Here is a 21862-nt window from a genome sequence, read left to right as displayed (position 1 = left end):
ACGGGGACTCTCAGCGTCCCCACGAGCACATCCCCACGGCCCTGGAGCTGCTACGCGTCCGTGCAGCTCCCTCTCGCCCACTGGGATTCCAGCTGCACCAGTCCCATCGTCTCAGGGCTCCCAAAAGCCCCACACCACGGCCAGGATGTCACTTACGGATCAGCTCTCCAGGAGCAGCCCTGATTTCCAAAGTCCTTTAGGAAACAGCGGGTGACTTTTGCGACCTGCGTTATCCATCGCAGAAGACGCGGGGCAGAAGAGATCTGTTTAAGAAGGTGGATTTTGACTTACTTTTATGTAAATTTTGTTTTCCCATTTGGTGCACGTATTTAAGTCAGTATCAAAGGAACAAAATGGAAACCAAATCATTGTCTCCGGTTTGGCTGGTTTACAGACCAACTCCCAGCCTTTAATTCTAGGAAGTGAGCGACCGCGGAGTCTCCCGACAGCCAAAGGCCCCTCTTTCAGTCTCCCCGGTTGTCTTGGAAGTAGCCAGGTTCACGCGGCCCCATTCCGCCTGCAAGGGAACATGGGGCAGATGGAAAGAGGGAAAGACAAAGACAGACAGAGAGACACTGCGAAAGACGGAGAGACAAAGAGCGGCGGCGGATGAAAAGCGCATGGAACGAAGGCAGGACCCAGCCAAGCCAAACAAAGTTTTCCTTGAGTGATTACATCTGCTGGAGAGTCCCCAGCTTGCACTCTCCTCGCTGAGAAATTCTTTTAATTGTGTCTAGGACATTTTAAAAATCCCAAGAAAAGCTCCTCTGTAATCATGAAAGCTCTGAACTGTGTGAACTTTTGTTATGCTGAATTACTGAGAGTTTGCTACGTACTTCTTCAAGTAAAAGCTGAAAATTGCTTTACAGAAGATATTTCTGAGGTAGAGCCCTGGGGAAGGGAAACCGATGATAAATTTTAATTTCTTTTTCCCCAAGAAAAAACAAACAATTTAGAAAATTCTCCCTCCCGATGTCTGTGTAGCCAAGTGCAAAGAGCATCCAGAAGAAAATGAAAAGAGACACCTCTTCAAATTAGGCCAAATTAAATAAGGTTCAACGAATGACTTGTAGAGCCGAAGCCCGCAACCCCCTGTAACGGCTGCCCTCCCGGGAAGTCAATGGGGACGGCGGCTCTTCCCCAGCCGCTAGAGCCGCTGCTGCCCAGCGGATGGTGGGAGCGGGCGGCTGGGCAGGAGTGTGGGGCCAGCGCAGATGCAGCCCCTCTGCCGGGACGTCGGCCTGCCACAGGCTTTTGCTTGTATGTACGAGTATCGACACTTGTAAGCCAGAAAGACAGATTAGCATCAAGCAGTCTTCAAGTTGGCTAAAAGGACCGTGTTTCTGCCCTGCTCAGGCACGCTGCTGGGGTTATCGGAGTGCCACTGCCCACGGGCTTTGCATCAGGGTCCATCTCCCACCCGCGGCAAACCTCCAGGCAAACCTCCCTCGCCTTCAAGTTGTTTTCCTAGCATGAATTCGTACCCTACCACCCACGCTGATAACCAGAAATGCCAGAGAGTTGACAGACTCCAAGTACCTCATTTCTCTCCTCCACAACCCAAACACCTGCCTGCACACCTCGGGTAACGAGATAACGGTGTTTACCAAATTTGAGGGTCAGTCACTGAAGACGCTGTAAAGGCAAGGCTCAATGTTAAAAGACAAAAAAACCCACACAGCGTGTCGAGCTGGCCCTCACTTCGGCACAGTCACACGCTCCACCGTGTCCCAGGTGTGTGGCACCCGGGAAGGTGAAAGCATGACTGAGAGGGGGACACCTAACATGTCTGCACCCACCCAACAGCCACCCAAAGCTGTGCTTTGGCCTATACACGTATTTCCAGTACTTCAAACTAACATCTGGCTGCATTTCACCACTTTGCTGGAGCAAAAGCAAAGTGCCGGGTCCTCGTTCCATCTCTTTTGCGTATCGCATGGGAGTGCGGTCACACCGACCCACCTGAACCCTTCCCGCCCGGCAGCTCGCCCTGCGGAAAAACGGGAGCCCTCCCCTGCCCCAGCCCGCGCGGGCTCCGCTCCTCAGCAGGGCACCACCACTCCCAGCCAGCCGCCGGCAATAAACTCACTGGGGATGAGCTCTTGCTGGGCCGGTGAAGTGAACCAACTCAGTGAAGGGTCCAAGGTAGCAGCGCTGGAGCCCAGAGGATGACTCACGGACCCAGGACTGGGCGTGAGGGCACAAGGGAGAAGGGCAGGGAGCAAGACCTTCCCCTTGCAGCTGCAGTGAAGCCACTAGATCAGTCAGCGCTTCCACTTGCTCCGTTCTGCCAAAACGCACGCACACAGATACACATTATTTAGTTGTATTGTAGGTAGCGATGCATATTCTTCAATGAACTGCAGAGGAGTTCAGTTTTGTGTGCTCTACGATGCAAAAAAGAAGGCTCCAACTTAGAATAGAACTCCTAGGTCAGCCACAAGAGAGGATCCTTCGTCTGCTGCAGCCCAGCACGGCCAGGCTAAGACGCTGCAGCACCTCGAGCACCTTCAGCAGGAGAAACAACCACTGCTGAGAGGACGCAAATGCACAGGCAGACATCAGCATCATCCACATGCATTTTTTAAACAGTACGTCTTATAGTAACTTTAAAACAGTATCTATCCTTAAGATAGGCAGCCTTTCCAGGCAGATCCTCCTCCTCTGCTCAGCTCTTCAGGAAGCACGACCATCCCTCCAGAGCCAGGATCGTGCCATTTAGAAACACCAGCTCAGTATCTACTGAATGACACTTCAAGAACGTGGCTGAAGGAAACCTCAATGGATAGAAACACTAGAAGCTGCTACGGGAACTGGTGACAGCCACCTACCGTGGTGCTGAGCAGAAGACTAGGTGGCACCTATGAGATGGGGAGCCTGACCTGAACCAGGGAGCAAAGGGATCGATGGCTCTCTAGACCCTGCCACATGGTACAGGGAATAAACAGCCTGGTGGATACAGAGCACAATTTGAGAACTCCTACTGCAATAATCTCAACCTTCAGCACTGTGCAGGGTCCCCTAAAAACCCGCGGTTTGTTGGGGAGGAGGTTGGGGTTTTGTTTTATGCTTATTTGCCTCTTGTTTTTTGTCTTAGTGGACAACATTCATTTCCAGTAACTGTCGACCAAAGTGGATAAGGAGTATTTAACAATAAAGTGCAAGAATCCATTATGAGTAATGGCAACCCATGTGCTTTTATGAAACAATAACACACCAACGTGAAATAAATCAGTGCCTTTTAATTTAACAATGTAAATTACCCTCCCACCTGCTGTGAATCTCCGTAAGGAGAAAAAGCTGGCTGCATATTTACCAAGCTGTCTATCCCAGTCCCATTCTGAACTGGCCTAATGCCCTGGGGTTAGACTGTAGGACTCTGTCATCTCTTGCACTCGTATGACCTAAGAAAGGGAATGTGGCCCTTTTCCCACAAGCCCAGAGTGAGAACATCATAAAAGCTGAACTTTAGCCCCCTTTTTGGGCAGGCAGCACAATAGCAAGGAGGATGCTGTTACTCCCTGGAGGCTCCGCTGCTGAAAAACATCACCAAGCTCAAGTAAAAGGTCAGTAGTTAGGATTGCATCTCTTGTTTTCTTCAGTTTTCCTCCTCCGTCAAAGGCAGTTAAACATTCTTTGCACACACCCCCTCCCTCCTTCTGAGAAATGCAGGAAGGAAGTGCTTGCAAAATAGTTTAATTTAAAAGAACGCACAATCACACACAGCAAACACTGCTTTAGACTCGGAGCAGGACATTTCTGTCGCCTCACAGTTCCCACTAAAACACAAATGAATCCCTGCCACGGCAGAGCCGTTCCTCCCTCCCTGCCGCATTTTCGCTCCCAAACCCTTCTGCCGAGGGGCAGACACCTTGGCTGAGAAGACCTGCAGGGACGTGCTGCAGGCACCCCCCTGGCTCCGGCAGCACACACCGCCCCGCAGGCTCCCCGCAAGCTGGAGCAGAGGAGATGCGCCTGGAGAGCCAGGGAAAGGAGGGTGCAGCAACCCCCACAGTCCCTCAAGGCGCCGCACGGTGACACGCTCCAAGAGGCAGTAACACGGCCCTGGGCCGTAGGACACAATTTCGCCTCCCGTCTTTCTCATAATTAGTGCTTGTTTGATTTCACTGTATGTTTTTCCTCCAACGTTTGTTACCTGGACCTTACTAGAGTTTGTGAAGGTTGTTTGGGACTGTTGGATTTAACTTGACCCTTGACTTCCCTAGGTTCATGTGAAAGAACCAGAGTGGGAGGAAACGGCTCTTACGCTCCATCCCTTTTTGCAAGAGGAATGTAGAGACCAGCAGGCAATTCATGGAAAACTTCTCTCTTATCAATCAGTTCATGTCGTGTAACCCCATTTCCAGTCTAAACATAATTCTCCTCTGTCACGCGGTGTTGTCGTATCCCTGGGCAAACAGCATTTACTATCGCAAGCCCATTTCTTTGACTTACAGAGACTTTGGCAGTCCCGAGTCTTCCCTCGAGCCACAAACCGTGACAGCCACCAGCACATGTCAGAAGGGGCTCGCGAGTCCCTGTCTGCTTTCACTTCTTTGAGAATTACCAGCCCTCCCAGCCACAGGCTCTTGAAATAAACACCTCGGCCGCTCGCAGCCTGTCCCAGCCCGGCAGCGCTTCGGCTCGGTGGTTTCAGCAGATCCGATCATGTTACTGCCGTCCCGCGTTCCTTACATTGCTGGGCTAGCACGCGGTGGATTGGTTTCAAGTTGGCACTCTTGTACTTAAAAGGGACACTGTCAACAAATCACAGCCCTGTCTCTTTTTTTTTTTTTAACCCATTGCAGTCACAGCGCATAATTAGATTAATAAAATAAATAAAAGATCGGTGCGTGTAGGAACTGGGCAGAATTGCACCCGCTGCCCGTTAGAGTGACGTCTTCTTCCTCCAAACGGGATCACCGGGACAAGAAAAGACACAACAAATTATTTTCAAGAAGGAAATTAAGAAATTTTGCATGCTGTGAATGTGAGCACTTTCCCATGTACAGTCAAACAGCTTCACAAAGGGGAAGATTAATACTTTTACGAAACAGGGAAATGAGACTGCCAAATGCCACAAACTGTCTGGGGACTTCGGGTCTACGGCAGGACCTGAAACCAGGTTGCTGAGTTTTGCTTTTTTTCTTTTAAAGTTGACAACTCCAATTGACGGCATCTACTTTCAGCCCTGACCAGGGCGGGAACCGGACTTTCCTTAGTTCTAGGCCATTGCCCGGATGGGTAAGTTTTTTGGTTTTGTTACTGTTTTCATAAACACACAGCTATTACTGCTGTTTATTATCCTTCCCACCCCCTGTAACTTTTACCTTCTTTTCTTTTGCAACTGGTGTTATTCATGGGCTTTTCGGCTAGATTCAAAAAGAATTGTTGGTGTTTCAGAGATGCCTTCAGATTTTAAACAAGGGCTCCATAATACCGCATTCTGTAAAGACCTTAAATAAGAAATAATTTCGATCTCACAGAGTATCGTAAAGGCATTTAAAGAGCTTACACCCCACCCCATGCCTGTTGCAAGCCCAGACAAAGGACAATAAAAATGTGGAACAGAGGAGAAGGAATGAAACAACCACAGAAAAGCACATCTGGCTGGGCAGACGCGGCGCTTGTGCAGGTAGCCAGCACAGAGCTGGGGATTTTTTTGCTTATCAAGACTGTTAAAAGAGTTACACACTGGTTTTTATACGATTAAAAAAAGCATAAAAAGCATAAACTGCACTGAAAGATTTGTGACAAAAACCACCACATCACCCAGTATGGATGTGGGGTCAGAGTGGCCAGACTTCAGCAGTACGCAGTTTGCTTCCGGAAAGTCTTCACCAATTACTTCCACAACTCTAGCCCAAAAACCTTATCATTAAAACAACACACTCGTGCTGTAATTCTAGAGCTTACACTCACATTCAAGTTTCATCCCAACTTTGCCAAAACATAGCCTTAAGTAAATACTATTCTGACCCCGAGTACGCTGGGCACGCTGCAAAGGCCGTCGCGCTGCAGAGCTCCCTGACAGGACTTTTTCAGAGAGAAAAGTCAGAAAAAGTTGAAGGAATCCTGTAGTGTCAGTTAATTCAGGAAAAAACGCCACAAAACATTATTTTCTTAAAATATGAGCAACTGCTGAAATTTCAGGGTAGGTTTTCAGTTTACCATTAAGCTGGACTCTTCACTTGAATTTTACCCCAAACCTTCCAGTGACCCAAAGAGAGAAGTCTTGGAGGTGGTGTAACTCCACACTAATTCACAAGCTGATGTGCTGAGCTGGGTGGGAGGCGTGGGCTCAGAGTACAATTCAACACGGGCAGCATCAAGTTGAAAAAGGAGGGCAGGCGTAATTGCTGCGGTGGTTTATAGTCTTTCCATCCCGCTCCTTCCATTCGCGAGTACAAACCAGTCCTCTTGCTGTTGGACACTACTCCAAAGGTAGCTTTGGAGTATCTCAGGCCAAAGAACAATAGATAGCTTCCAAAATACCTACTGGAAAATACAGAGTGAGAAGGCGGTGATGCAGATGGGGCTCTATCCGTGTGGATGCTCACACCTAGACAGACTAACCTCGGTGCTCAGCCTCATACATACGGCATTCAGGCTGGATGTATAAAGAAAATTAAACCTCAAACATGGAAAAGTTGTTTCTCCGTCAAGTTAGACTCTCACTATTCTGCCATTTCCAGTTGCACAATAGGATTATTCAGTGATCTTGAGTGTTTCAGTGATTGCTCATCATCTCTCAACAGCTGATCTCTGCAGGCTTTTGCTATCAGAACCAAAACGAAATTCCCAGCTCGAAGTTGGCGAGAATACTAAAGCCATACTGAAAACAATAAAACCAAATAGCTGTTTTAAGGAATGTTAAAAAAAAGGTTACAACGCAGACAGGTCCGAAAATATTATCTAAATATTGTAATGCAGCTTTTAAACAAAACCAGTAACACAAGAAAAAGATCACAGCTCAGTTCTGAGCCTTTTCTTGGAGGGAGGCACAGAATCCTATTCAGCCAAGGTGATTCATTTAAAGGTGAGGCCTCCACCTTATTTATTTCCTCCTTCTTTACGGCATCCCGGATAGCGTTTGCCTCATCGCTGCCCTACCCCGAAGACCTGACAGAAACCTGTCTCCGTCAGGCCAGACAAGTCACTTCCTTCCCCTGAGGCCAGACCCAGCACTCCAGACCCGAGAGCATCCCCGGTCGCTTCCTTGGCTTAAGGCTCCACAACCTGTCGGGGCAGTAGCTTCTTTACTAAACATCATCCCTTTTCCTTCTTTTTCTCCTTTTTTTCCTTTGATAAGCTGCTTCTTCTAAAGGGGAATTTTGATTATCAAAGTACTTAATTATAAAGGGGAAGGGAAGAAAATCCTCAGTAACCTGCTGGCAGACACAGCCCGCAGATCGAACTGGCTCGTGCACGAATCCCAGCGGTTTGCGCTCCCGCTGCCTCCAAAGTGTTTATGCGAGACGTGTGTTTTTCCCGTTGCTTCCCGATTGTTTGGCTGGGCTGGGTGATGGATGGTGGAGATGGTTGTGTCTGGAAATGTGCTCCGAAGTCGACAGGAAGCCGAGGGGGCCTTTGCCAGCACTTCCTTCCTGCATACACGGGGAGGACAGAATGGGAAAAACCTTGGCTGTCTCTTACCCTGAGAAAAGTGCTACCCTTCCAGCTGGATTACAGTAACAATAATTTAATCTTTCACAAGATTATAATATCCTTCCTCTCTAAGTATAGCTACAGTGGTAGCAAGGCTGAAATAATGAAATGAACCAACAATGTAAAACTACAGGGGGATGGTGCTGGAAGCGGAACAAATGGAGGTCCAGATCTGCAGATCCCTATCTTCAGTCAAGATACAAATCACGAGTGGATCAGATCTGTTTAACCCAGTATCTTGGCTCCAAGAGGAACCAGTATTAAGCGCTTCAGTAGAAGGTGTCCAATCCACCCAAGTAGTACATTGGGAATGTGTCCCTCTTGGCAGCTTCACTCCTGTGCCTGTTTTAGGGAGTGGATCTAAACTCAAATCATAATATTTATTACCCCTACAAAAAATAACGCTGCAGTGAGCAATCTGTGATCCATGTGAGCCGCACATTCCTCACGAGCACCCAGGATGGTTTGTATCATGGAGACTTTCCTTGAACGGCCTCTGGGTCCTTTCGTGGATGATTCATGAACCCGCGTGACGCGCAATCATCATCTGTTCACAGTCACAAAAACACGTGCAGAGTATTAAAGAACAGATATTCCATGTTACCACAGGAATTTTCCTAAGATTTTCCATTCTTGACTCCCAGGTTCAAACCCATAGACAACGGCAAGATCTTCAGTGTAAGCAGGTGTTCAGAACCCCAACCTCATCAACCTGCTCTCCTACAGCCACATGGACCATGACAGCAAGAGCACGGCACAAGGAGGGTGGCTCTGAAGACCACTTTCCTTGCTGTCCCAGCAAGGGGATATCCCAGCAATCCCCTGGATGAGTTTGCTCAAGCAAGTCCGAAAAAGGGAGGAAAAAACTCTCAGGACTCTTGACAACAAAAGAAAACTCCCCAAACCTGTGAGCAGACAGCTCTCATTACAGCCTCGACTTCTGAAAAAGGAATCAGACAAAAAGACCTCAGCCGTTAACAAAGAGTAGGGAACAATGGAAACTGTCAAAAAATAGCCCTCACGTCAGAACCAAGAATGCCCCTTTTTACACATCCAAAAAAGCAGAGAGCCGAGCGAGAGCCTGGGAGGCCGTTGGGCGCTGCTTCTGCCTTACGCCTCCCCGGCCCTTCTCCTTCGCAGAAACTGCCAGAAGCGCCAGCTGATGCCGGATTCCAATAACCAAACATGGGGATGGAAGACGAGGGGAAATTTATGGCAGGACAGAGCCAGAATAAGTAACAAATTCCTGTCCATTCAACCTCTCAGGCAAGGACCCTAACTCTGAAACTTCAGGGGATATACGTGAAAATGGTATGTGTGCGCATCTTCCCTGGGCCTTACTTTATAGAGTAAAGCAATTACAAAAGAAATTAATGAGAAAACTAAACTATGGATGAAATCTGAATGAGTTGTGTAACACACAGTAATAAAAATCATGTGTTCTTCCAAATTGGTGAGAAGTTACAAAAACAGCAGATTAAAAAAGTTGGAAACCGGAATACAGTTCTAAGAATGTTGACATCTAGTTGTCAAGCAACTTCATCCAGTAACTTCACGGCACGCAATTTAGCATTGAATTCACAGGTTTTGCTCTATTTGTAACTCAGCATTCTTCTCCAATAGCACTAAGGAAAATAAACGGAAAGCAAATCATGGTGAACGGCAGGAGAAGATAAGCAAAGGCTTGGACAAGCAGAAAACTCACCCGTGGGCTGATCACTTGAGTCACCGTCCTGATTCATCCTCCCAAAGGCGGCACCAGATTGGGATGCTGAGCTTGGTGGTCTACAGCTCAGTGTTGTCAGCCCAAGCTCTTGCTTCTGAAAAGAAGAATGTAGCGTTACTATCAAACTGTAGGAACTTCACCCTGCGTGACAAAGGAAATACCTTGTGTGTGGTCTGGAGCCTTTGCATCTAAGCAGGATAGTGGAGAACCTGTGTGCACGTACAGCTTAGCGCAGAAGTCACAGTGCAGTGCCCGAAGATCAGAGAACTAGATGGTGAGTCAGGGAATTAAGTCAACCAAGAATCACTGCAAAGTGGCACCTGAAATCTCATGCAAGTTAAAACAACGTGTAGTTTAAACAATGATCCTATTCTGGATTCCTGGAATAGGCCAAGATCAGCTTTCAGCTTTCAACTGCACAAACAGGAGTCTCTAACACTATTTACTTGATTAACCAAACAAAAAGAATGACCTATCTAACTTCCAAACTGGACCAGCAGTCCACGTGAAGGTATGTTTTTGCCGTAGCTAAACAGCTCCTCCTCTTTGTTTGCTTGCCCTTCCACTCATCACATCTCGACTGTGGTAGAGTTGGGAACAGAACCCATGTCTCCCAAATCCCCGTCCAGTGCCTTAACCACCACATCCTTCCTGCTGAATCACATCGCGGGGTTGTTTATCAGGAAGGAAATTCCCCCTCGAGAGTACTCACTCTGAGTGTGCTGGTGGAACGCAAATGCTTACAAAAATACAAATGGCCTAGCAATAACAACAAGTGATTTAAGCCCCGGTACAACAGGCTGAGGGTACGTACGCATCAGTATATTGCTTTTTGTTGACAGCAGCGGCCTAAGTAAGGCACCATCGAGCAGGACATTACACAGAACAAGCGGTGCGTCTGGATGTCCTCGGATCAGAACAGCCTCCTGCTCTTCTAAAGATGATACGTAACTTTGCAAACCTCTGCCCCACGGTTAGCATCAGGTGGGTGGCACTCAGAGGGGATTCAAGAGGTTTATATTCTTACCAGACCCCGCAAAGGTCACCTTTGGTAGCATCTCACACCAAGCTGCTAAGTGCAGGCAGCTCTAGTACGTGATCCAGTGGGTCAGAATGAACCTCAACGTGATGTACTAGCAAAAGACCTTCGCTTTCTTTAAGGTCTTTAGCCAAAAAAAAAAAAAAAAAAAATCAAAGCAGGGCAGGGGGGGAGATACCAAAAGTGGAACAAACAGGTTTTAGCCTAAACACACTTTACTCCATTAGTCGCCTAGAAAACAAAAAGGATTGTAATTCCTCTGTGATCTGTTGGAGGACACAAACCCACTGAAATGCAAGTTCATGGTCCAGGGCTCTGAAGAACTTGGCTCCGCTCAGCAGCTGGGCAAAGGAGAAGAATTTCCCCGCTTGCAAGCAGTGGCTTTACAGGTTGCGTCCCGCGAGACCCCACCACAGCACCCGACACAAACACGCGCTTGGGCAGGTTCCCAGAACTCCGACAAGATTTCTTTTACTCTCACTCCCTTTCAAATGCCATTGTGTAGAAATTCCAGCAGCAGCACCTCCCGAGGGGCAGGGAACCAAACCCTCAATCACGACATCCTGGGGTGATGCTCACACATCTAGAGCAGCTTTTAAACAGCACAGGGGATGGGGCTCGCTGCCTCCCGCGAGCTGCTCGGGAGCAGGCCCAAGGGAGACGTGCTCAGCCTCTGGTGCACAGGGCGGCCATGGGGCCATGGACAGCCAAGGGCCAGGTCGGTCCCGCAGACGCAGGCAGGGCCCCGTGGGCTCCGCTGGACACACCAGCCCCACGGGAAGGCAGTCTTCTCCCCAGAGGAGCCTGGTCTGAGGGCAGCCAACCCACCACGCACCCACATGAACACCTGGAAGCTTCTGCTCCCTACGCCATCTCCTCTGCTTGCTCATTAAGCTTCAAGACTGATCCCCACTGATCCCCAACCACGTCAGAAACACCTCTCAAAGCAAATGCAGGGAGGATTGGTGCTGCTCTGGAGGCACAGAGCCCCCCCGAGGGCACTTTGTGTGGGATCCATCTATCGCACACAGACACCTGCATCTCACCTGACCATCTGAGCTCCCCATCCGACCAGTGGAGACACAGGGGCACCTCTAAGGACCTCACCCAAACAGGGATGACTTGAAGAAGACATCTATGGAGTAACCTGTTTCTCTCTGGTGGCTGTCTAGAGAGTCCCGGTGGCAATCTCAGATGAAGGCATCTATGTCCAACCAGCTGAATCCCACCCTCTGCCGTTACTTTACCCCAGAGCTGAACATACTGGTTTTGCCAACCCACAGCACATCGAGAAACACATCAGAAACTGTCAGGCAAAGCACCAGTCTCAAACAAAATCAAACGCCACTGCTTTGAAGTTTGGTATTTTGAATCTATCACCTACTCATTCTTTCTCTGTTACTTTAATTGTCTACGGTTTTTGTATTTATCTCAATGTATCTACACAGATACAAGAGTCAGAAGGAGCCAGACTCCTCTCTGGGGTGCCCAGTGACAGGAAAAGAGGCAATGGGCATATGGGCATGAACTGAAATACAGGAAATTGTGTTTAAACATTAGAAAAAAAAACAAACCACTTTTTTTTTTCCTCTCTCTTCACCCCTTCCCTCCCCGTATGAGCGATGAAGCTCTGGAACAGGCTGTCCAGAGGGGCTGTAGAGTCTCCATCCTGACTGGACACAGTCCTGAGCAGCCGGCTGTACCTGTCGGAGTGGGTGATCTCCAGAGGTCCCCTCCAACCTCAACTATTCTGCGGTTCTGCAGTACGCTTGAAGACTGGATATGAAAAGGCTCCTTCCATTTGGGATGTACATGGTTGAAGACAGACAAACCTTACTACCCAGGGGTAACACCTGAGATTTCCAGAGAAACGATCACGTAGTCTGCTCCCTGTCCTTCGCCCCACCAGGAATCACTGCTGGCTGCAGAATACCTGGCCCAGGTTTGCTCTGCACCGCTTTGTAGTTTTGCACAGCACTGGCATCGGACACATCCAATAACTTACTGAAGTAAAAGTTTCTTGCCAGAAGACACTTTGAGGTACTACTTGCATTCTTTTGAAGAGTAAAAACAAGTCACAATTTCTTCAATTTCTTTCAACCTTGACATTATCTAAAAACCCTCAAGCCTTGCTTTTTTACAGGACACAAGAGTAACTTAGGAATTAACATTAAACGTAATTCAAGTGTTCTTCACTAAAAAGGCTATTCTCTCATTCCTTGCCTGCTGTTTTTGTAGTCAGTATCAAGCTTGTGTTTTTTTCCTATTAGCTCACAGAATCACAGACTGGCTGGGTTGGAAGGGACCTTCGGAGACCATCTCCTCCAAGGCCCTGCCAGAGCAGGGTCACCTGCCCCACTTAGGTCTGAATCAAATGTGTCCAGAAGGAGAATGGAACTCCACATCTTCAGTCCTGCAGGATCTTGTGGCCAGTCTGTAGTGGTGAGTAGTGGCACGTTAGAAGATAATTGCTGTTATGGATGTCTTCTGCTCGGTTTGAAGCATCCCCCATAGAGAAACCCAGCTAACAGCTAAAGAAAAAGGCTTCTGCAAGGAGCTGCCAAACTGCTTCTCCAAGGACTTCCAACTTTTCTCCAGAGCAGGTGTGGGCACTGCCAAGCTCTCGACCTGGGCACCGGTGCCAGACAGGAGTGTTTTGCTCCCGATTGCCCCCAGCCATCCCGAGTAACGCTCATGGTCTGAGGCAAAAAGGACAAACGTCTGGCAAACATCTGACACCTCTCCTGCCCACAGTTTGTAACTTCCCGAAAGGCAAAGCCACGTTCAGGTGGCTGGGGAGGCATTTACACCTGATGATGGAAACGGAGCTCAGGCTCCTGCTTCCCCGGAGAGAGCTGAGGCCACAGCCACCACCAGACAGGGAACGGAGGCCACCGGTTTCCTTTTGAGCCATTTCGGTCCAAGCAGGGCCATCTCGGGGCTGGGGCCAACAAGAGCCTCCTGAACCCTCCGCTCCGGAGCCCCACCAGAACAGCAGCAAATCTCTCTCCTGTGAGTTTGTTACCCCTCGGCAGGGTCAACTCCTGCGTCGGTGTCTCAAGCCCTGCCACAGCGGGGGCTTTCCTTATAGCCCAGCAGCTGGCTGAAGAGACTGCGGAAAAATCTGCTCTCTCCTCAGAAAAAGTCACCAAAACAAAAAAAGTGGGTTTCTATTCCGCTTGGTTATGGAAAAAGATTTGAAAATGTGAAGTGAGAGTAACTAAAAGCTTTAGAAACAAGAAGGCAAATACTAGGAAGCAATGTTTATTTGTAGTCTTCTTAATACTGTGATTTTTAAGCCTATGCCACATTTTCGTAACCTGCTTTTTATTGCTTTAGTGTTACGTACAGGCACACGCGGCAGAAGATGTCCAGCATTATGGACCCCTCTGCAGAAAAAAAAAAGAGTTAGGAATATGGGTGAAGGAGCTGGAAGTCCTAACAAATGCATCATCGAAACCCCATGGGTGTCTTTCCATTGACTTTTACAGACTTTGGATCCCCTACTTAAACCCAACCTGGCAGCCCTGGAGGCGGATTTGGCTTTTGGCTCCCAGCAGTCACAAACCCAACACTTCATAAGGCACCAGCTGAACTACGCTACCCGAAATCTCTGCTCCGCTCTCAAATCACGGCATCTCGGACCTCAGTGTGTCACAAATTACCTACATCCCCAGGCTGTCCACAAGCCACCTCAGCAGCCTTTGCTCTTTCAAAGCGGGAAAAAGTGACAGCGATTCCCGTGGTCTCTTCCTACCCCAGACTGAAACGCAAATAGCAGTTCCACCTATTTCTCCAGTCTTTCTTTTATCACATAAACCTTTAACTACTCAAATAGAAACTTCACTTCTCTGTGAGAAGGACATAGGAAAAAAAAAGCACTGACACCAGCAAAAAAAAATAAAAATTAAAAACAAAAAGGCAGCAGGAGCTGTCAGCCAGTGCCTGCCAGCAACACCCCGGCCGGCCCAGCGGCTCCCGGCCATCAGGGCTGCCCAGCGCCGGCACAGCCGACACCAGCGCTCCAGGGTGTTACTGGGAACAGGCCAGGACAAGCCCCTGCAGCTAAAAGCCGCCTTCTGTATCAATTAATTTTCTTTGGCTTCATTCTACGAACGACATCCCTGTTTCTCTGCTTCGGTTTAATGGACTTTTTACTAAATGATTATTGATTCTTTATCATTTATGGGAGTCATTTAATCACTTCATACCATTATTATCATAAGACTCATTGGAACCGCTGAAGGCTCAAACCAGAAAGCAGCAGAGCTAGGCAGTTCCAGCTACACCCTCCGCCTCATTAGTGCTGACATTAAAACTAGAAAGCAGCTGCCAAAATATCAACAGATGTCTATCAAAGTGGGTTGGATCATCAAGGCTATCCCCCTCAGCACAGCGAAACCCGCCAGCTTGACAAGAATGTATTTTAATGGAAGTTCCTGTCCAAGTTTCTAACATCAATAAGCAAGTTGTTGTGACACCGAGGGAATAAATAAAACCTGAGCCCGTGGAGAAAGCCCTGTACAGCAGAGAACGTGTCTCCCTGCGCCCGCTGAGTGTCCAGCACATCACCGGCACCAACAGGACACCAAGAATAAAACAATCATCGTCTGCAGGTACCAACCATGTGGAGCAACATCTGAACCATGTGCACATCCCAGCCCGGCAGCTCACTCCTGTCTGTCTTACTCCTGACAGTAGAGTTGACCCTCCGTTATAAAAGCAGCAACTTCAACGCCCGGGTCACCGCATCCCTTCCAGCCAGGGTAAACAGTTTACCAGCAGCATCCGACTGAAGTTAACGCAGCGACACACTGCCCCATTCCCTTTGCAGCACCACAGCGAGGAGGGCGATTCCAGAGGGGGGGGCAGGGACAAGCTAACATGACTTCTTGCAGTGAGATGAGTCCTCCTTTCCAAAGGAGGGGGAAACAAAAAAAAAAAAAAAAAAAAAGAAGAAGAGAAAAGAACTGACAGCTTGGACTTCAGTTTCTGAAAGCCCAGGAAGACCTTCAAACAGGATCCTTCAGTGATTTCTGCCCCAAAGCTCTCCCGTTGGAGGGACCCTGTGACTCCCAAGGCACGTGGGAGGCAGAGCAAAGCAGCCCAGGCACACCCACGGGGTATTTGCCTTCCGGGGCATTCGGTAAGAAGAACAGTTGTCCTTTTTTCCTGTAGATCTGAAGAGTCACGGATAGATAGGAGGAAATAAATACTTTACATGATTCCTAAGTATCCCTGTAACCCCTAGAATTACTTGGGAGACAGTCTGCTGCCTGCCTTCCTGGAAGCTAATTGCAACAGAGCATCTACGAAGAGGCTCAAGAGAAAAAAAAAAAGCCTGGCAGCAGCCTCCTCTGTCACCACACTGGCTCTGAGCATCTCCTCAACGGCTCCCAGAATGACATCCCGTCACCTGCAAACCTCCACTCCCACCAAGAGGCTCCTGCCGACCGGGAGCAGCACAGACACAGCCCGGCCTCCACATCCAAGCGGGGGAGTACGGCTGCCCATCGCTGCCTTCTCTACCCACCCCCCCCACCTTCTTGAAGAACGTGTGAGATCCTCCTGCGCTGCCAGCAACAGGAACGGGTACCACTCCGCAGACCAAGCTATCCCTGCTCATCTCACGCTTCCTGCGCCTCAGTCACATTCAGTCTCTTGGAAAACTCAGCCTGAAAACAACCAGCACAACTAAAGTCACTGCTGAACCTCGGGGCAAGGCTTCGGGGGTGTTTCTGGGTGTCCGAGGTGGTTCTCTCACCGTGCTCCAGCCCCAGGAAAGGCTGCTGGCTCCAGAACACAAGGGTGCTGTGGTTCACCCCAGCTTTTCCCTGCGGAGGCCGAAGGAGAGGGAGTTTGTTTGCTGGTCTCTGGCCCCCTCTGCTGACAAACCACCACCGACCCGTCCCAGCCCTCCCAGTGCCCGGGGCACGCACACAACCTTCAGGCTGGAAGGGCCGTGCCCTGCTAACGTAACCCACCTCTCCTTTCCTAGATGAGCATTTCATAACGTAGAATTCCTTTTTCTCTTATTTGTTTGGCCAGATATTGTTGTAAAATTACACTAATCACAGGTGCCTCCTCTTCCCCTTGGTTTGCTCCAGTAACTGAGCACTCCACGTAATGGGAAGCGCCCTACGCTCCTGTCTCTGGTGTTACCTAAACCCCCTCGTATTTCTCACCCTTTCCACCTACCAACGACCCCCAGCACCTTGCAGGCAGCATCCATCCTCTCCCTTCTTTATGAAGAGATAGGTACCAGGGAGGCAATCTAAACCCCAACAGTAATTTGGAGAATGAAAAGGGCGATAAACCAAACACAACGTTCCTGTTCAGGTCTCAGCCGGGGATAACAGAGCCTATCATCCCTGGCAGGGAACCATCCGAACCCTCCCAGTCCCATGCTTTTGATGTACAATTCCTCAAACAGTCCCCACCGCGCACTTGTCACAGCATCCGCAGCACCGCGACCCCTCCACGTCCCTGAACCGGGCAGGAGGAGCCAGGGGAGCAGCAGCGCGGGCAGCCAGAGCTGTGCCTGGCAGGGGGCTCTGTGCCACCCCCTCCACCGGTGCAGCCTGGCACCGACGAAGGAAAGGGAAGACATCATCTCACACCCCCATGCCACGTACCCCAGCACCAGTCCTGCTCGCTGCCCAGGGCACGGTGTCTCACACAAAGGCACGCGGGGCTTCGAACGCGGCCAGCGACACCCCGTGGCTCCGTGCCCAGCAGCCACCAGAAGCGATGGGCTTTGCTCAACTGAACGAGGAACGCGACACAGCCTGACCCTGCCGTGCTGTCCGTGACGATTCCTGCGGAACACTGAACACCAAGGAGGGAGAACAGTCTGTGTAAAGGCCGCAGCGAAACAGAAACCTCGTCTTCTGAGACGTGTTAACTTTGGAGATCGATTTTCAGCCTTGTTACTGTCTGCATTTTTCTGCTTCTTGCTTTTTCTTTATTCATGCGAAGGAAAGGGCAGGAGAACAAGCCCTGCTGGGCAGTTACCACACGCTGGGTAAGCCAAAAGACAGCTCGCAGGCCACGGAGACACTTAACGCTGGTACTTTCTAAATGCTACTTCAAGCACATACAGGTTGCCCGGAGCCTACCAAAGGATCACCACTTCAGAAGAAAGAATCCCAAAGGCTCATTACACCGCCAAACCAGCACCTTAAAAAAAAACCTAAGGGAGGTTTGGAAATACGCAATGCAGATTTTCGACTAGAATCGACGTGTAAAAAGTTCTTAGCAAACAGAAAAACTATTGAAGTGAACACACTTGACAAATTCAATTCCAATTTGTTAGACACTACTTAAAACTACTATAATAGAAAAAATCTGAAAAACTTTGAAAAGCCAGGGGACTAAATAATCAAGACAATTGTAACATGTAAATCCTTCCTACTAGAAGATCAGTCTAGTTACTTTAGACGCTGACAATTCAGTATCTCTTGATCTCTCTCTCAAATTTAAAAAAAAGCTTACTTTGCTTTCTTTTTTCCAATCCTAGAATAGCCTTGTGTTAACACTGCAAGCACCACCGGGGACTCAATACATGACTTCGCTACTTCCCAAAACAGAGCCAGGGCTGTTTCATTTTGACTTCTTCAGGCGCTTCATCTGCTTCCCAGCATTTTGATTTCAGGATTAGGCACCGCTGTTAAGCAACGAACCCAGCGTTAGTGACATCTGTTCGGTGCTCTGTGGCAGAGCCTTTGGACCTTTTCTGTGGTATAAATCTGGATAAATTGCCGAGGAAGCTTTATCATCTTGCATAAACTTATTAATTTTTTTTTTTTTATATGCATTGACCATCCTCCAGAGTCTGACGCTTCTAAAAGACTCTGGTGGCCAGGCTCTGGCGGAGGTAGCCGGAGACACGGCTCTGGCCAGCTGTGGTCCCACCTTGTCCGCACAGCTGGCTGGAGGCGGACGCCCGGTGCCTCAGCTCGCAATTTTGGCATGTTCATGTGAGCAGCGGGTGAAAGTATTTGTGCAAAACTGCTGGGCTCTGAGCTACAGAAACCGAGATACAAGGACACATTCCTTCTGCAGCACTAATAAACAGTGGGGGACAGTCATCTCCTCAATTATTGCAGCTGCTTGGCCGGCAGACGTGAGTCGGAGCACTAACACACACAGCTCATCAGTGCCTGCAGGAACATGATCTGAACTCGGGCCTCCTGCCGAATACTTCGCTTTAGGGGCTGCTCCTGAGGGATCGCCAAGACTCTGCAGCCACATCTACACTACGAAGTTTTGGAAGTGCAATTATGTTGGTAAAAGTGCAGTAGAAGTGATCACTTCCTGACGGACAGATGTTCATCAACCCCCCAGACAAAAGAGACAGGATTTTAAGAATTGCGGCATTTACGTGAGCAGGGAAAGAGGGAGGGAGGAAAGTTTGTCTTTGACAAAATCACCTTTTTTTTTTTTAAATAAAAAGTGAGGAAGCTTTCCTTCTTCTGAGGGCTTTGCTTGAATAGCTCTAGCTATAGACGCACCCCTAAACAAAAAGCTTTCACAGGATGGATGAGTAATTTCAGCAATCCAGTAAATTTTCATCTTCACCTGCTTCCCTTGCTGATCTCCCTTTCTACTCACACAAAGGAGCTGAAACGCTGCCCTGTTGATGTCTCCTTGATTACTTTCACTCCAGACCACGTCTAAACGCTACTAGAATCAAAGCAGAATAATCCAAGGATTTCCTCTCAAATCAGCATTTCCTCTGTTATCCCTGCTGTTAGCAAATCCCCCAGATCTCGACTGCCTGCAGCTCCTCATCTTCCATCCCAGAGTTACGAGGAGGCTGCCCGCACCCGGAGCGGAGCCAGCAGTGCTGCAGCTTCCACGGGTTTCAGGCAACTCTCACGTTTATGGGCAAGCTCCTTTGCCGTCTCCCAAGGGCACTGCTATTACGCCTTGCAAACGTTTTCAGAACCCAGGAGTCCCACAGGCTTCCAGGTTACCTTATCAGGCTTGACCTAGATTTTCTTCACTGCTTTTTCTCACCTGAGATCTGATAAATCTGGTCAACGAGAAGAAGCTACTTGCTTTAGTTAAGTTTTGCCTCGTATTTCTGTTTGCTTTTTACCTGCATTATTACCTACAGGTCCTCCTGCCTCCTTCAGGGGATATCCTCATCGTTAAACGCTGCGACAGAAGGCAGCAAGGAGGGGGGAGCGCTGGCTGACGGGGGGATGGAGAGGCAGGAGCTGCAGCAATCAGAGACCAACCACCAACATCTGGTAGCAACGGAAAGGCTGGAGGAGGTACCGGCTTTGCTGTGGCTGAAGAGCCTGACTACAACGTGAAATATAAATCAAGGGATGACCGATTACTGGCTTGAGACTTTGACCAGTAGATCTCTTTTATAATACAAGATCAAACCTTACAATGCGCTGGTGGCCTTGTTTGCCCACGCTCTGTGAAGACCTGTGTCCTCAACAATCTCTCCTGTTGGCACCCAAGGGACTGACACCCCCATATCCATCCTGCCCAGGAAGAGTTCTCACTGCTTCTTTCTGAACGAGTTTCATTTTCACTGTCAGCAGCAGATGACATCAGGGTCAATTAAGGCTGCTCATCAAAGTCATTTAAGTCTTTGTCAACCTTTTAGAGCATGAAGCCAGTAACTCCACCACATTCTCCTTGTAGGCCTCCTCATGCTTGGACCCGCTGCAAGAGAAAGGACATTCTGCCCGAGTGCAGGGACAATGTCAAATCCCACAAAGTCAGAACAAAGTCGAGTCATGTTATTCACCGCACACTGCACGCTGAATTCCGATCTCCTCCCAAGCGATATCATTGTTATCTACACCATGCCTGGTAATACATTGCCTTCAGGGAGAGTTCTTCCTCACTCTTTCTCTCCTGAACAAGCTGAGAGAAGGTCTTCCTCAGAAAGCAGGCCCTGAATGCAGTGATTAAGCCATCAGTTGGATTAAGGAGGTCATCTTTGTCGGGGTAAACAACTTCCACAAGGGACACTGGTTTGTAATCAAGTTTGTGGGAGATGATATTGTCTAAAACAAGGAGAGTCTTGAAGTCGGGGTTCTGTTCTCCTTGCAGCAGTCCTGGAAGGCCAGCACTGGGAAACCACTCCTGAAACACTGGGGTGGTGAGCCAGGCTTTCATTTGTCTTTCCATATGACTGTAAAATGAGTCTTCAGCGACCTTCTCACTGCCCTTCAGTTCTTATTATGATAAACAAGCAAGGGCTTTACCTTCCAGCCTTCCCCAAGAAATGGGTCAGACCGTCTCAGGGGAACGGACTACCCAGTTCAAAGGCTCAGATTAATTTTCAGAAGCGTTCTGGGCAGTGCCATGCATGGTTGCTGTCAAACTGCCTGCTCGGATTAGGAGATCACAGAATCATAGAATCACAGGGTTGGCAGGGACCTCTGGAGATCACCCAGTCCCACCCCCGGCCAGAGCAGGGTCACCCAGAGCAGGTGGCACAGGAACGCCTCCAGGAGGGCTTGGAATGTCTCCAGAGACGGAGACTCCCCCACCTCTCTGGGCAGCCTGTGCCAGGGCTCTGCCACCCTCACAGCAAAGAAGTTCCTCCTCATGTTGAGGTGGAACTTTCTACGCTCAAGTTTGTGCCCGTTACCCCTTCTCCTGTCCCCGGGCACCACTGAAAAGAGCCTGGCCCCATCCTCCTGACACCACCCCTTTCAGTATTTATCAGCGTTGATAAGATCCCCCCTCAGTCGTCTTTTCTCCAGACTGAAGAGACCCAAGTCCCTCAGCCTTTAGTTACAGAAGTCTCGACCATTATCTTCAGAAGAAGTTGAGAAAAATGCTGCATTAGTAAGAACTGGGGCTGTTACGCATCCATAAACAATATTATTAACCTGAAAGGCATGCGTTTTTCTCAATATGATTTATTAGTTGCAGTTATAGTTGCAATAATCACAGTCTAATTTTTCAGAAAGTACTACGGTTTATGCATAGTTTTAACCACCTTTTGAAAGACCTTTAAGTAATGATGAATCGACCCATAAAATAATACAAATGTTAGAACCAACATAATATTCTCCTTTAGGCATGGGCAGGAATATCTGATTTATGTCTGCCAAATGATTTGGCATCCGAACAACTGGCAACACATTCAAAGTGAAACAGCAAAGCTGTGGGCAACCGCTGGAAAGACGGGGATTCTTTCCCTTTTCATTTCAACATGAAATGCCATGTCTGCTCTGGGATGTTATAATCTAATTCACTTGTTCACAGGGCAGCAAGTTGGCTACATCGGGATGGTCTGCATCTGCACTGCTTTGCCACAATGCCATAAAACACCTCATTATGTAGGCACAAGTCCACACTTGATCAAAGTAACCGCTGGAGAGAGATCTCACCCTTCAACGCTCTCCCGCAAAGCTCTCCGCTCTGCCAGTGTGCAGATGCCTGCCAGA

The 21862-nt window shown here is 48.8% G+C and overlaps 1 protein-coding gene across 7 annotated transcripts in view; it reads right to left on the bottom strand.

Annotated features, from left to right (window-relative positions):
- Positions 1-21862, bottom strand: part of EXD3 (exonuclease 3'-5' domain containing 3) — a 304670-nt gene that overhangs the window by 224001 nt on the left and 58807 nt on the right. For all 7 annotated transcript variants that reach the window (XM_054220222.1, XM_054220219.1, XM_054220221.1 and 4 more), the window contains exon 3: positions 9374-9488. In XM_054220222.1, coding sequence (XP_054076197.1) covers positions 9374-9410 — 37 coding nt within the window. In that variant the 5' untranslated portion in view covers positions 9411-9488. The remainder of the gene's footprint in view (positions 1-9373; positions 9489-21862) is intronic.

The sequence above is a fragment of the Rissa tridactyla genome, chromosome 14 (assembly GCF_028500815.1).
Source record: "Rissa tridactyla isolate bRisTri1 chromosome 14, bRisTri1.patW.cur.20221130, whole genome shotgun sequence".
NCBI lineage: Eukaryota > Metazoa > Chordata > Aves > Charadriiformes > Laridae > Rissa > Rissa tridactyla.
Note: the sequence above shows the minus strand (reverse complement) of the source record. Positions and strands in the feature narration are given on the sequence as shown.